Source organism: Atheta coriaria, unplaced genomic scaffold, assembly GCF_025399875.1.
Source record: "Atheta coriaria isolate IRGN ID8LTWV9N9 unplaced genomic scaffold, Caltech_Dcor_3.1 hic_scaffold_13_pilon, whole genome shotgun sequence".
Taxonomy (NCBI): Eukaryota; Metazoa; Arthropoda; class Insecta; order Coleoptera; family Staphylinidae; genus Dalotia; species Dalotia coriaria.
Genome location: NW_027045455.1, coordinates 235,381 through 251,657, shown reverse-complemented (window position 1 = coordinate 251,657; position 16,277 = coordinate 235,381). Strand labels below are relative to the sequence as shown.

Sequence of the window (16,277 nt, the reverse complement as noted above, 5' to 3'; positions counted from 1 at the left end):
TTTTTTGTTTCTTTTTTTGTCAGAGTAGATGCTAAAAAGAATAAATTCAATATGTTTACACATTAATTTTCTTTCTGGTGTCTCGACTTTTTTTTTACATGCAATTTGATTTGCACTTTTTTCTTTCTTTTATATTCAGTTAGATAATCGTAATTCTTATATTGTTATTTATTTAAAAACACAAAAATATTCAAATTTAAAATTAGCCCTTTTATTTATTTGTAATAAACTCATGTTATTTTAAATTTCATAAGAAATAACTTCACTGACTCGTATAACTCTCACGTTCAATTAAGTTAAAATAGCGTGAGCTCAGTGCACTTTTAATTATTCTTTTAAGTCTGAAGCGCTACACGATTACAATCTGCATTCCATTTTATTATTTTTACTTTAGTTTTTCACATACAGTTTCATGTAACTACCTATAATTATCAGCAGGCATGCACTGTACTTTTCTATAATTATTTGCAAGCCACATGCATGTCTTTCTTTTCGTTATTTTTGTGGGCGTTTGAATACTGCTTGCCGCCGAATTGAACAGTGAACTTTCGACTATAACGATCTTTTAACGACACAAAAAAATTGCGTTGGAATGTGTTTATGAATATGGGTTGTTAGTGTTGACATGCAAAAACGAAACAAAAAGAAAGTCGGCGATTGTGACAAATGCCAAGTTGGGAAACTACTTGCAAACCTGCAACAACTGTTAATTCTTATCCAGAGGAAATCTAAAAGGTTTTTTTTCGAATACTTCGGGTAATTTAGGCAGAAAAACAGAGAAATTGACGTATTCCAATCATTAATTAGTTATTTTGATAATACTAAGTAAGAAGTTTGATTATTTTTTGGAAAATTGAAATAATAGTACACACAGAAAAAAAAACTTGTGCTGATAACAAATTTTCGTGACAGCAGACAAAAATTGCCCGGAATAATCTAAATGACAACTGTTTCACGCAATTATACTTCACATTCGGACTGCGGCAGCGGCGGCGAGTGATATATCCGGGTGGCTATTAATTAATTAATTCCGCAAGAGCCTATCGTTTTTACTTGTCACGGACGCGCTCCGTCGGTTATTATTAGGCGCAGGGCGGCCGGCGGCGGCAGTGTCGGCCGCTTCGGCGAGTCGTTCGTTTCCTTTTATGGTACGTTCGGGAATTGCCGCGGAAATTCGCACGTTGATACTCAACGAAATTAATAATGTTTTGCGTCAAGTGGCGTCGCTCTTATGATAGATTACAATGCATTTTATTCCTAGTAATGATGGAAAATAATGACCACGGCACACAAATGATGGTTTCATATTTATATAAAGATAGAAATTATTTTACTAACAAGTAACAAGGCACTTGTACGTCATCTCAAACATTACGTTCAATAATAAAAAAACAAAAATATATTTTATTTTGTATCTAGGTCAGGTTTAATGCAATACACACGAGTACACGTCTTGTATGTGTTCGGATCTCTGTTAATTAGTAAGTTGAAGGCAATTATTACCGAATTAATGCGTTCGTACATTTGCGCCTGCATCAACACCCGAACGCGTGAGCGTGTGTACGAATGTGTGTGCGCTGCGGCGCGGTTCGGTCTATTTCGGTAAACAGCCACCCCGACTCTCCAACCGGTTACACTCCACCCCAAAACGCTTACATACGGCCCGACTATTAGATTAGATTAGATTACATTACAATTCCTGATTGCAGCTACAAGGTCTATCATTATAATCAATTCCTGCTTTTCCTACTGCCCATTGACACAACCAAACCGCAACAAGATCACCATCACAAAATTTCAATTAAATATTAAACAATTTAACAAAATAATTAAAAACTTGTGTTAAAATAAAATAAGTGATTCTTGGGTAAAAGTTTAGTAGTTATATATCTTGGAGCACTTTGTATAGACGGTGGAAACATATGTAAACTTGGCCGTTAGTTATTGCTTGCCCGGAACTAGTCACATGTGTTTGACGTGCCACGTGCACCAGAATGGTAACTTCTACTGAGTTGCGGATTGTTGTGTCCGCCCGTCAAAATTTACTCTTAATATACACACACTGAGCCGTAATGTCGGTCAATTATACAGTTGATTTCGCTTTGTCTATTAAAACAACCCACGTGTCATCGTTTCCACAAAGATAATTTAATGCCTAAGCATTAAAATGTACAGATAAATGCTTTATGATATCGCCGTGTTTCAACACTTGCTCAAAAAAGTGTGATCGCAAAGCTGGTGTATACGTATACGCGTTTAATCGCACATGTGTAAGCGAAACTGTGTAAATTTGCGACGATTCGCGTGCAAATGGAAAATCTCCACCAAGGCGAGTGCCGACGACTTGTCAGCACTTCTAAAATGTTCTAAACCGTGGCCTGAAATGAGGATATAAACGCACAAAGAGAACGAGTTGAAAGGACAACGGAATTATCTTATCGTGCGCGCCACCGCCACCGCCACTGCTACTACTGCCGCATTGCCGTTCCCGCAACACATTGCGCGCCGTGCAAGCAATGGCATGGCGTAACAGGTTAAAACACTGTCCGGAACATTAAAATGTCACGTTCTTTTCTTGGTTACTCAATGTCAGCGCGTATTTCACCGGAGAAAGCAAAATAGACAATTTTAAAATTATTTTCAAGATAAGAATAAAATATAACAAGATTTAAATGTCCATCAGCATATAAAATATGCAATAAAAGATGATCATTGAATCAGCGCTGCCAATAAAAATAAATATTTCTGTGATGGTTTTTACTTTTCACTTTGAGTTTGAAAATCGCTCGATTTTTTGAGCGGCCCACGGAAAAAGTGGTGTGAATCCGGCGCAAAATTTCGCCGAACACGTCAGCGGCGGTAGACGTACGACTCCTTGGGCGAAGTCGAAGTACATCGGCGTGTCAGGAGCGCCCACAGCGCGCAAAACCGTTCATAATGTACGACGTGCTTGTTTGTCCTTAGTCCTTCGCCGCGGCCCGTATTCCTCGCCAATACCTGCGAGAAATCGACCACGTGCAACACGCTGAAAGCCCGCACAAACAATTTACACGACACGAAACAAACAAACAGTATTTACGTTGTGCGGAAAATCTTTTGAGCAACGTGGACAAGTAAAACATGCAACGTTTTTCATTTTTTTCTTTATTGTTATTTGCAAAGCATGAGCAAAGAATTCTAAAAAAAAAAGAGTGAATAATTTGCGTTATAATTCAGTTTAGTTTTTACTGTCAGGATGGTGTAATTATGTAAAACCTCTGCAGCATATTACTGCACTTTCTGCACTGTTATTGCAACATCGACGAGCATTCCCGCATGAGTTCTTGTTTGCTCTTTGGTGACATCCCATGTTTAGTCAGTGAGTGGTAGGTCAACGGCATTGCCGCAATATGAACATCTAGTACCAAAATGGCTGATGTAGGTAGTTGGGCTTGAAATATACATAGCCTCATTATTTTTTTTCGTTTAATGTCAACAAACATACCCGAATGTCCGCAATGTTTATTTCACGAATACTAAAAAATACAGTTTTAGTACAAAAATCAAAAAACAAAATTCAATTTAGTAAAATTTTTCTCTTTTTTTTTAAATTTCAATTTCATTAACTCCAGATTGCCAAATGTTTAAGACATAACCCATCAAGAATCTGTCAAGTTTCCATTTGTACGTAAATGTAATGTGTTTCATACGCGCACTTCTGCCCCAATCCCACTTGCTGAGTCAATCCGTTTAATGATTTTTTCGTCGCGGTGCGTTGAAACAAGAGCTCAAAGAGATCTCGTCGCAAACGCTAGACGCGCCCGCTTTTCGGTAAATTCGTGGGTCCTGAGTTGTTCTGCTGTACGTGCATCAACAATGAAATCGTCGGAGAGTGAACGGAAAATTGTGTTTACTCAAAACTAGCACGCTGGATCATAATAGAACTTGGCTGCTTGTTTTTCCCGAAGGCAAAACACGTCTAGACAAGGGGCTTTGATACGCATTTATAGAATTGTAGTTTAAACAAACATTTTTGATTTAAACTTTGATCCATCAACGTTTATACGCTTGAAATTTCATATTTTCTTTATTTGTTTATATAATCTAAATAAATAAATAAATACAATCAGTACGAATATAGGATGCGGTAATATTATAAACAGAATAAAGCTGAATAATATCACGTTTATATTCCAAGACGGTGACAATTCTTTTCCATGATAATGCACCGCAGGCATTGCAAAGCAAGGGCGCGGCGCGTGTATCAATAAAAAGTTTATCGTTATTGCTATCCAGGGAGTCGTATTATTTATTCGCTGGCGCCCGACTCATCGTGCACACGTAACATGCTACCTGCTGCCATAACAAAATAGTTCGTATCACGTTTTCATGTCTACCTCAACATTTTCAAGCCTTGAAAATTTAAGCAAATGAAAATCCACTTTTATAATATTTAGCTTTATATTGATTTACTGCTATATATTATTCTTATATTAATAATGTAGAAAAAGTAATCTAACAATAAGAAAATTTATGATGTAATATAAATGAGAAAGCAAACTGTTCCTGATTGCTAGTTAATGAAGTATAAATTAATAATGCAATATGTCGTGTAGTTATGGACGGTATTAAAACTGTTATTGCATGTAATGGCCAAATAGGTTCCAAAATGGAGTCAAAACACACCGATTAAATCTAAAATTGCCTATTGAATGTTTTATTAAATTATCGAAGTACATGTCGCCTGCGCGGGAACATTGGGACCACGAAAGCAAATTCGTGCGGGCCAGACAGCATAACATGTTTTTGTTTACGATAGCGCAACGGTCACCAGGTCAGATTTCTAAATTATGTTGTTAGAATTTAATTAAGTTATTTGGTACGCAATTATTTGAATTTAATTTTTGAACAATTCATTACATCACAATGTTAATGTATTGATAATATATGATCCACTACTTTTTTACTTCTTTGTTGTTTTGTTACTCCCTTTTTATTTTTTTAACTTTTCAATGGAGAATTCCCTAACAAAAGCAACACTTTGCATAAAAAACCAAGGGTAACATTATATATTTGTGTAGTGTCCTTTCTTGAGCTTATCCCTTGCATGTAAAATGCCATTCCGTAGTTTTTTCTCTAAGTTTAATACACATTTGATGCCAATGCACTTGATGCGTTGCGCGTCGTTGTCATGCACGAATGCCCCGCAAATTTCCACCACCTTGCATTGCAACGCACTCTCGTAAGTTTCTACGTTTTGCACATGTAAGCAATGAAACGAAAGGAAAGTGGAAACTCAATACGTGCGTGTTGTACGCGAGCAGTATAGAAATCCACAAGAAAAATATACATTACAAGCCAACAGGGACACAGAGGGTGAGCTTGCGAAACATAAAACGCAAGAGGGAGCATAAATTTTAAGGGTGCATCGTGGAACCGGCAATGCATCGCGGTGTATTAGCAGTACCGCAAGGAGACGAGGTACACGACACTCGAATGAACTTTATTTATAGATAATTCAGCAAGTTACGACGTAAAATCAAAAAAGTTTTTGTTATTTTATGTTGTTTTAGATTTATTTTATTTATATTGCATTTAGTGTTTTGTTATTGCAAGTTTGGTCGGAACTTGTTTTAGGATTAGTAGTAGTTATTTATTAAATAAATAAATAAAGTTTTTGGCATTTTGCGGTGCACTGAGCGCAGTGACTTAATGTTTCACACTTTGACTTTTTGTCTCTGGCTTATTCATAACCCAATGACACGCTGGCACTCTCTGCGCCGCTTATTTTTACGCGTTGCTGCTTCTTCATTTGACTTGGCGCGCAGCCGACTTTATGTATATTTTACAACGTCGACAAAGGATGCCCGAAAAGACATTCGCGTCACTTTTAATTGCCCGCCTTTTATTTCGCAAGCGGCGAGTTCTCAAGTACGCTTCACGACAATTTCCAACTTCATGCGTAATGAAAAGGCCTTCTTTAATTTACGCCGCTGTCAATGGCGCTGGCATTTTCCTACTACAATTTCACGGTCACAAACTAAATATATGTATACACTCCACACTGTAGTACAATAATATACCATCGGCATGTTTCAATGTTGTGCATAGTAAGGTTTACTAACAAAGTCTTAATATTAAAGTGTCGAAAATTGGAAACGGTTGGATCTCGAATCGAATAAAATGCCAACCGCATGTGAACCACGTTGAATAGAAGAGCGAAGAGCGAGCGTGGACAGAAGTGCGACGACAACGCAAACCAATATGGTTTTTACGGCGATTACGCGATTAAAAATTAAGCGTTCGATTTAAACGGGCTTCGCATTCGTATCACGCTCAATGAATCCAATTTACAGGTCCCCAATGCCCGCATGCGAAAATCCCCTGGATGTTCTAACAAATCGATTTTACATTATACATTTTAAAACAACCGAAAGTAAATAGGAAATAATTGGATTCATAAAACTTTTAACTAGTTTTTATCATATTTTTGTTATAAAAATTCTTGCTGACGGACTCTATGCGCCATCTACAAGTTGTAAAGTCAACTAAAGTTACACTTGTTTGTAAACACTCTTATCACACGTTTTATTTTTATTTTGTTTTCGATAGTTTTAATTTAATAAATCACAACGTAAATTAATTAACAGATAATTAAAGATATTTATTTTAAATTTAACTGATTATCTGACGTTTGTAATAACAAATTAAACATACCTATATTTATTTATGTTTTGTATTAAAATTTAAAATTTAAAATTTGATTGCAGACATCGATAAATGATTCCATTATGAATTTAACATTTAATGATTTCAAATCACGTTTTTTTAGAGAGTTCCATCAAGTAATAACCTCATCAAAGCAATGTTTATATTTTTTTAATACCAAAACTCAAATAGAATCTCGAATATCTTTATCGTAAGGATTCCGAATGTGTTCGAGTTAATCTCCACGGTGGCGTTTTAATATCCGCTCGCAATGTACCCTGAGTTCCGGATCACCACCCACTTCGGCCTCCAACCCCTAGCCGTTCTTTTTTTTTAGCGCGGTGAGTCTCTGATGCTTGAAGTTTTATCTAAACCAATCCATCTGAAGCGCAAAACAGAAAATCCAAGATCCTCCCAGCTGTTTCTCTCATGCACATCCATGTACACATCCATCCGGCCGGAAGCATGCTAGCGCCTCTATATTATCCTTTATTCTATTTTTGTTCTCTTTTTTTTGTGTGTGTGTACGTATTTTTTGTTTTGTTTTGTGGTCCTCTGATAGCAAACCGTTACGAATCGAAAACTTCCCATTCGATTCTTCAATTGTTTATTCAATTATTTCCTCCATCTGGATTGTGAATGCGAGAGTGGGCGACAAACTGCTTCGAGGATCTTTGTGAATCAAATCTGTAATCCATTTCTTTTGTTTTTTTTTAATTCTTAGATTTTTATGTAAGAATAAATTTGATAAAAGCAACAATAGATTAATTAAAAAATTTAATTTTGCATCATTGACTATTAAATTGATGTTTTCCGAGCAATTATGGTAATTGACAAAGTTGACTTAATTAAATAGGTAATTAGGAAAAAGGGTACTGCATCAGGAAGTGGGAGAAGTATATATTTTGTTCACAGCGTTGCGAAATCAGTTTGAATCAACATGAATGACTTTAAACCAATTCCAGAGGCTGAAAAGCATTCGGAATTTTTACGTGATGTCATCGACGTGTTATTTAAAAACGTAATCTTTACAAGTGCGACAGATAAAGTAGTTCTCTGGAAGCCCCCTCAAGAACTACAAGTTTTATTTGACTTTAAGTTGGAGCAAGGCGGTGCGTCCCATGAGAAACTTTTAACTTTGTTGAAAAACGTGATTAAGTACAGTGTTAAAACAGGTCATCCATACTTCATTAATCAATTATTCTCTGGGTAAAATTTAATATTAATTATAAATTAATTTTGATGTAGGTAATAATTTATTCATACTTTAGCTTGGATCCTTATGGATTGGCAGGACAATGGCTAACAGATGCATTAAACGCCAGTGTTTATACATACGAAGTAGCTCCGGTTTTCACATTAATGGAAACACATGTTATTGAAGAGATGTGTAAAATGATAGGACCCGATTGGTGCGATGGAATGTTTTGTCCCGGTGGATCAACAGCTAACGGTATTGCAATGAATCTTGCAAGATATTATCTTGATCCAAAGACAAAAGTAAGTGTTTTCTACTTTTTACCTAAAAATACGTAATAATTAATTATTTATTGTTTTATGAAGCTAAGTGGAAATAATCCTAAATATGTAATGTTTACATCTGAAGAATGTCATTATTCCATGCATAAATTTGCTGCTTTTATTGGTCTTGGTGAAAACAACATAATTGATATTCAAACAGATAATTCTGGAAAAATGGATGCACATGCTCTTCAATCCGAAGTTCAATCACAAAGCAGCAAAGGAAAAATTCCATTTCTTGTTATTGCAACATTAGGTATGCAAAATCAATATTATTAAACTAAAATTTGATTGCAAATTCTATTCTAGGAAGTACGGTTCGTGGCGCTTTTGACCCTGTCAATGAATTAGCCGATATTTGCAAACAATATTCCATGTGGCTTCATGTTGATGCTGCCTGGGGTGGCGGCCTCCTCTTCTCGCAGAAGCATCGAACAAAACTAAATGGAATCGAACGTGCGAATTCGATAGTCATCAATCCTCACAAACTACTCGCCGTACCACAACAATGTTCTATTCTGTTCGTTCGACATGCAGGTCTACTTCATCGCTGCCATTCGAAGGGCGCACAATATCTATTTCAGAAGGATAAGTATTATGACGGCAGCTATGATCCCGGTGACAAATATTTGCAGTGTGGCCGCAAGTGTGACGTGTTCAAATTCTGGCTCATGTGGAAAGCTAAAGTATGTCATACTCGCTATTCGACCCTTAGTGGTACTATAAGTTACTATAACGGAATAAAAACACATTTTAGGGCTCGATGGGGTTTGCGAGCCACGTGGAAACTCTGATGGACCTTGCTGAATACTTTGAACAGCAGGTTCATAAGAGGCCTGACTTTCACCTGGTCTCGCAACGGCATTACATGAACGTCTGCTTCTGGTATTTGCCCAAGTATTTGCAGGGAAGGGCAAACTTTCTCGAATATTCCAGTCAACTTCAAAAGGTATAGTATTTACTACCTCACATTGTAATTTATGTTTGCTATAAATTAAACTTCGTAAACATAATAGATATTTTACAGAGAAAACGAGATTTTAGCTAGCAAATTTTTGTTAAATATTATTTTTGCATAGTGTTTTAATTATGCGTTAAATATGAAAATGTATAGTACTGATATTGCCATCTGTATATATTAATTACAGGTAGCTCCGCTGATCAAAGCCGAAATGGTAAAACACGGATCTGTAATGCTCAGCTATCAACCACTGAAGCAGCTACCAAACTTCTTTCGTTTCGTTTCACAAAACTCCGCGCTACGGCACACAGATGTCGACTTTATCTTGGATCACATTTCAGAAATTGGACGCGCTTTATTTCCTTAGTTTACAAACGCATCATTTCACTTTTTAGTTATTATAACAACAAATAAAGATTATATTTTAATTAAAAGCGTTAGAAAGTTCAAATCTTTAAATAGGATATAAAAGTTTGGAAATACTTCTGATTTTACAAACTAGATGTCGCTTCTACACCCGTTTTACACAATATTTTATGTTAATAATTTAAATAGCGTATATTAAGTAAAGGAGTGGTGCACTTCAACAAGCAAATAAATGTATTATATACTTTTAAAACTAAAAGTTACGTAATGGTATGGTAATGAATGTTAACAAAGTCGTAAATAAATATATTACCGGTATTTCATCCGCTATCTATGAAAGGTAAAGTGCAATCCTGCAACGACATTTGTGCACGTAATACCATTGCTAATTATAGAAAAAAATAAATAATATTATGAACCCTAATAAATAAGTTTAATTTATGTTTTATGTTATGTGTGTTAGTAATTATAATAAAATTAAAATTCTAAAAAATTACTTTTTGTTATGTGCAAACACTCCTGAAACAATTCAATTCTTAATTTATGATTTCCTATCAATATTTCTTTATCATGTTGCTAGGCATATTCGTAGATTAAACTAGCTGCATTTTTTACAGAAGCAAAAATGTTTACTGTATTAATTATTAGTTTGGCGTTTAAGTCAATAAACTTATGTGAAATTATGTGTAAAATTATGTGACACTTATAAATATCTAAGAACTACTTGCTTCTGTTCATTAATAATAAAATAACTGTAACTTTACTTCGAAGGCAACCCACGCATAATTATTACTTTGTCTTTATTTGCTTCAATTATCATTTACACCGCACCGTAACTTCGCATTAAATTGGCATTGGGCGCTGAACCTGACATAGCAATAATGGATAGGACTGCCATATTGAGACATCTATAAACTTTGAAAAATATACATAACGTCTTAATTTAATACGATTGCTTGCCGGCTAACTACGCGAATACATAATGAGCAAATTGAACACAATAACGTTTCGGAAACATGTGATTTAGAAGCAGTTATATTTACGGGCATTTGTATTAATACATACGCTCGCAGTAGCGGCTAATTTGTGTTGAACGCCAAATGTCAATTGTCGTTAAATTCAGCATTCGTCGGCGATTTATTGTTATTGGTGCGACTCGAGCTCTAAGAACAATTAGTCGTTGCAGCGACGTGGCAGCGAAATTATATTCCGGCTCGCGTTTATTAAACGTAACCTTTAGTGAGGAGGTTTTAGTACTCGGCACGATTCATTCATTTGTGCACACAGCACGCAGGATTCATTGAATATCAATTAATCTCAGACGGAAGGCTTGCAAATTACAAAACAATAGTTAATGTTATAGACCGCACGCGCACCGATGTATATTAAGGCAAAACAATGCAAAGAAAAAATGGTTTTCGACTTCAACTTTCATATTATACGTCGTGATGAGTGCGGCTTGTAGAATTGCCACGTATGAAAGTTAATTTACGCCGCGCAAACCACTTTAGCTACTTTTTATGCATAAACGAAGATGAAAACATAATTAATCTGACGTGAACACCTGCACGTGCTACTCTCTCACTCGCAGTTTCCTTTTATGCAGTTGATCACTTGTTACTGTGCATTAACTGAGAATTATACGCATTGCAACAGATTACATTCAATAATATATAAATTACTGAATGGAAAAACTTGTGGGCATATTAGGTTAACAAAAAAACTGAAGATTATTCATCACCTGCGCAGATCAGAAGCGCAATAAATTAATTACCCTTACTTTGCATATGGCTACCATCATCAATTAGAAATAGTCATTATTTTATTATAATTGCTAATTTAAAGTGTTAATTTAGATAAATTTAATGTAGCTATCAACAAATAAATAATGCAGATCTAAGTCGGTAGTTAAGAATAGTCTCATACAATACGGATGAGTAGTAAAAAACAGATTTTTTAAATGTTTTATAAACCAATCATAATTGTAATATGGTTTTAATTACGTTGTGATTTTAATTTCTTTACGTTTTCTTAAAAATAAGCAAAAATAACTTATTTTAACGATGTTGTAATGGGTGTAGATTTTTTGCCTTTTACGATTCCTTATGTAAATAGTACTAAGAATTGCCGTAACATTTAGTTTTAAAAATAGACATAAATTTGGTAATTGCTACAGTATTCGAGGGGTTGATACATGCATTCGCGTTATTCCTCTGTGTTGACACGCCTGCGGTTACGGCCACTGGGATTTCTAATAATTTTACTTAATTTAATTAAGCTGTTAAACGCTAATCAAAAATATACTGTACGTTTTCATTCTTAGTAATGCTATAACGGCAAGTTACCACACATCAAACGTTATATTCGCCGGTAAATTATTAGTTAATTGTTCAAAATGATATTTTAAAATTTTGCAGTCAAAAATTAAATTAAACGTATTGCTTCCAATATTAATAGGGTAAAAACCAAAAAACTAAACCATGTTTAAAAGCTGTTTTAACACCACAAAACTCTAGTGCAGGTAAACATAAACCTTTGACATTTTGAAAGAAACAAATCGCAATCAGTATCTTAGTAATAACTTACTCTATTAGTTCTTATGAGAATGCGCCGATTATCGTGCATAATTGCTTAATTAGGAAGCCAGCGTGGCCGTAAATAAAAAAGTACTCAAACAATTATAGATGGTTGCAGTCAGCTTCAATTGGCGCGTTTGTCAATAATAACTAATTGTCGTTGCAAGTGCCGTAGTAATAGTATGCATATTCATTATAATCGGTAATTATGTTTTCGATTCATATTGATGCGAAGTAATTGCTAATGAAGTCTGTGATGGTTGTTCATGTACTTTCTGTTAGTTTGTGATTTTTTACCAGGATCATTGGTATGTTGTATATTGGTATATGAGCGTTAAAAATGTAAGCGATTAAATATAGATTGAATTTAAATCCCATCATAATTTACAATTAGAGTCCTTTAAGTCCACATTTTAACTTTTCATCATTTGATTTAAATTTTATCTTCAATTTTCCGAAACAAATTAAATCCAAAAATGGAAAGATTCGAAAGTACTGAGTACATTAATCGTATTAAATTAAAATTAAATTAAGTAGTAAATTCCCAACAAATCTACACACAACATTAGATAATTAACTAATTCGTTTTAACCATAAAAAATTGAATTTCATATAATAGGTTAGATTATGTCTATAAGTTGGCTACTACCTACCATTGTATTTCAAGTTGGCTTATGTTTTGCTGCATTTCACATTTGAAACAAACACAATTTGCACTCTTGAGCAATCTTCTTCTTTTCTTTAGAAAAACAGACACAAACAGCCTTGTTTCACTTATTTTCTTTTCCTCTCTTCTTCTGCGAAAGAAATAAAATATTACATTACAAAATCTAAATTAATACAATAATAAATTATAAAACGCTCGAATATGATTCAGCGCTTCACAGCGTGACACCCTTTATATCATTGCTCTTCAAGTGCCTACAATTCTCTGACGACAATGTACAATTTCGACAAACGCGTGATTTACAACCTCACGCGGTTTATGACTTTTTGATGCTCCGCATTTCCAACATCCACTTCTCGAACTTCTGCTGCGCCGCGACCACGCCAGACAAAGTGGAACAAAGCAACTAGTAAAATTTCACTATGGCACATTGATTTCTTTAGCGTGTCACTGAAGTTTCGCGCGTTTTATAGCCGCACGTCTTGCATGCGAGTAACAAAAGGACAAAGGACGCCCAACAAAAGCAATTTGGCTGTGTGTTATTTTTTTACATCTGTGCGTTCATTACTGTTTATTAATGTTGTGCGCATAAAAAAGTGACTTTTAAAGATATGACGCATTGAGCACAGACACACGGGGAAGCAACTTTCCCCTTACGCAAATCGCAATAATAATCGTTTTAATGTCCCTTTTACAGCATTGATGTTTTAGTATTCGTGGACCAATCGACAAGCGGCCACTACAAGTAAAAACATAACAACAGTGAATGTCGGAAGTATAGCGAGATGGTTAACATGTGTATATTGAAACCTTAAGGGTTTAGGAAAGTAATTGCTTACTAAATGGAGCGTGCCACTTTTTAGGGTGACGTCTTAAGGGTGCTCCCTATTTAGGGCTGCCGACACCTAATCCGGGACCCGTTCGGCAAGTTTTTGACAAGTTGTAAAAACACACTAAAAGATCGCTCACAAAGTCAATGCCGCTTTTAATGAGCGTGAACCACACAAGAATCTCAATATTTTAAAACTAATAAAACTTTGAATATGAATATAGCCAGAATAACATTTTCATTCCCATGGACTGCTTACTGTACTAAAAAATACATAAAACCAAATAAAGCGCAACGAATTATTTTTTCCTTTCGTGAACTATTCTTCTTTGAGGTTGACATTCATGTAAATTCTATTCGAGAGTGTAGAGTAAGTGTTTTTCAATTGATTGCACATTATGAGCGCGTAAAACGGAAATATTCACAAATGTTGAGTCACAGAATGTCCTGGAATTTAGATTCATATATATTACAATACGGAAGTGGAGACTGTGAGAGTGCATACTTAAAGAAACTATCGCTGTGTCGTTGGCGTTCGTTTGGATTACGTTTTTAGCTCTCATCGTTGTGTGTCGACGGTGTAGCCGCCCATTCTCGACCGCGTCATTAGATACGGATTTTATCGGCGTAGCCGACGTGCGAATTATCACCAGCATGTGCACAGTGCACATTCGATGAGGTTTCGTCGCTCACCGAAATGCAAGAGACAAACTACCGAACTGTCATTCTAAACGTTACGTTGATGTCTTCAGTAAGTGCCATATTTCATATTAAATATCTTCTACTCCTCATTACTGAGCAAAAATCAAGAAAATCATCTCTATCGACTCTAAGCCGGCAAAAACTAAAATAATCTACTAACTATATTCATGTTAGTGGTGAAAATATGTGATTTTCATTAAAACATTGAACGGATTTGCGGAAATATTTGTAATTATTTCCCATTACATAAGAATTAAAGACTAAAGCACTAAACCCTCGTACTGTTTCAAAAAAGAATGTAATTACTTCTTCTTTGCCCATTTACCGCAGCCATTGAGCCGCCGCAATGTCCTGTTTGATAGGGAACGTAGTGATGTCTGTCATCATCGCAGCACATGAGGAACTAATGCAAAACGAAAGACAATGAGATGTGCGATGCGTTCGTGTCGCGTACTTTACGAGCACCGTTCTTAATTACATTAACGCGACATCGTTAAATTATTTCATCTTGGTTGGTGAAATCATTATCTCGCTTGCACGTTCGTCATTGCTCCGCGCGCATTCCCATGAGGGGAGACGTTAAACGGTCTTAATACCAGCGACTGCCCACGAGAACAGCGCGCATTGCTGATTCCTGGAGTTTTATACAAACTACAAAGTAAGTTCTACGCTGGAATTTCACAAGTACTAGTTTTTAAAATGCATGAATATGTTTTTGTTCTGAGTTGAATTAAAGTTAAAAAAGTTGCAATGGTTTTGATATCGTCACCATATGCAAAACAAGAAAAGATCATATATTAAGATCCTACTTCATCATGTTGACAACTCAACATGCCAATTAATAATATGACATCCAGAAACACCTAATAACTAACTCCTAACGATTTATTGCTGTCGCTGGTTAGTAGTTAGATCATATATTGACTTTACACCACAGCCATGTATAAAATATATTACTCCAAATAGAGTCGTAACGCAAACGCAAATTAATTATATACGTCTCTCAAACAAAAACAACAGAGGTCATTTAGCCCACATCCTGCCGTCGCATGCCGTCATATTGCCTGGACGAGCTTTCTGCCGATTGACAGTCAACGACGCCGGAGATGGATGGACGATGTGCGTGCACCCAACAACGTACACGCACAGGTTGCCCGACACTTGCATTGTGAGCGCTGCTGTGCTACCCGGGCAAAAAGCGCTGAAAAACGCACACACCTAGAACAAAAAAAGCAATATCAACCTGCAAGCGAGAGGTGTGAGCACGCATTTTAAAGCACACGGCGAGCGCGTCTAACTGTGCAAAGTTGAGTTATACCTTCATGGCAATTGCTTACGGAAATTTGTCGGATGTGGATGTATATATATTTATACGCACGGACTCAGATAGTATACTGCAAATATAAGTTGTTGTGGCAGATGTAGTTATCGGTGTGCATTCTAGATGCACGCAATATGCTAATACGGGCCTTTTTGTTTCACACTGTAGCCTTGAACAAATAAATTAAATTATATTTAATTATAATTGCTGATGATTTATGGATTTATTGTAATGAATCAAATCCAGACATGTTAACCTGTTTCTGCTTGGAAGTGGTGAAAATGCCTCCCCATTGCTGAAACGTGAAAGAATGTGAATATTCTGTGATTTAGAATCTATTGTTAAGCACGGGTAAAATACTAACCTTGAAATTCAGCGCGGTGTTGCAATTCTAACCTCACAAATAGAAACAATTGCTTCATCACAGTTTAAAAGTAGTTGATGTTAAAATAAAAACAAAACTTACTTGCTTTTGTAAACGTGCAAATCAGTGGTTTAAATAGATTTCATCTATAATTGTATGTGCAATAGTAATATGCATGCAGATATCAAAATTGAAGTTTGCGCGTTTTCCTGCATCATGCAACCGCCGATGCAACCGATCGCATGCGACGGTCTGCCCCCACCGCCGCTGTCGGCACGACACA

The 16,277-nt window shown here is 35.8% G+C and overlaps 1 protein-coding gene and 1 long non-coding RNA gene across 2 annotated transcripts; one reads left to right on the top strand and one right to left on the bottom strand.

Moving 5' to 3' along the window:
- The first annotated feature begins 7,627 nt into the window (after nt 1–7,627).
- Nucleotides 7,628–9,578, top strand: LOC135801802 (acidic amino acid decarboxylase GADL1-like). Its single transcript, XM_065315321.1, has 6 exons — nt 7,628–7,896; nt 7,959–8,187; nt 8,251–8,464; nt 8,518–8,894; nt 8,966–9,157; nt 9,357–9,578. The coding sequence occupies exons 1-6, from the start codon at nt 7,628–7,630 to the stop codon at nt 9,534–9,536; spliced, it is 1,461 nt and encodes a 486-aa protein (XP_065171393.1). The 3' UTR covers nt 9,537–9,578.
- Nucleotides 9,579–15,229: 5,651 nt separating this feature from the next.
- On the bottom strand, nt 15,230–16,247 carry LOC135801807 (uncharacterized). The gene is made up of 3 exons (XR_010550446.1): nt 16,097–16,247; nt 15,628–15,799; nt 15,230–15,527 (listed from the first exon to the last, which is right to left on the bottom strand). It is a non-coding gene; the product is annotated as an uncharacterized lncRNA (long non-coding RNA).
- Nucleotides 16,248–16,277: the final 30 nt, after the last annotated feature.

Excerpts from the sequence above, each read along its gene's own strand:
- LOC135801802 (XM_065315321.1), top strand. The coding sequence starts at position 7,628 with ATGAATGACTTTAAACCAATTCCAGAGGCTGAAAAGCATTCGGAATTT. Across the intron at positions 8,188-8,250 it reads ATCTTGATCCAAAGACAAAA|CTAAGTGGAAATAATCCTAA; the intron begins GTAAGTGTTTTC and ends TGTTTTATGAAG. Across the intron at positions 8,465-8,517 it reads TCTTGTTATTGCAACATTAG|GAAGTACGGTTCGTGGCGCT; the intron begins GTATGCAAAATC and ends ATTCTATTCTAG.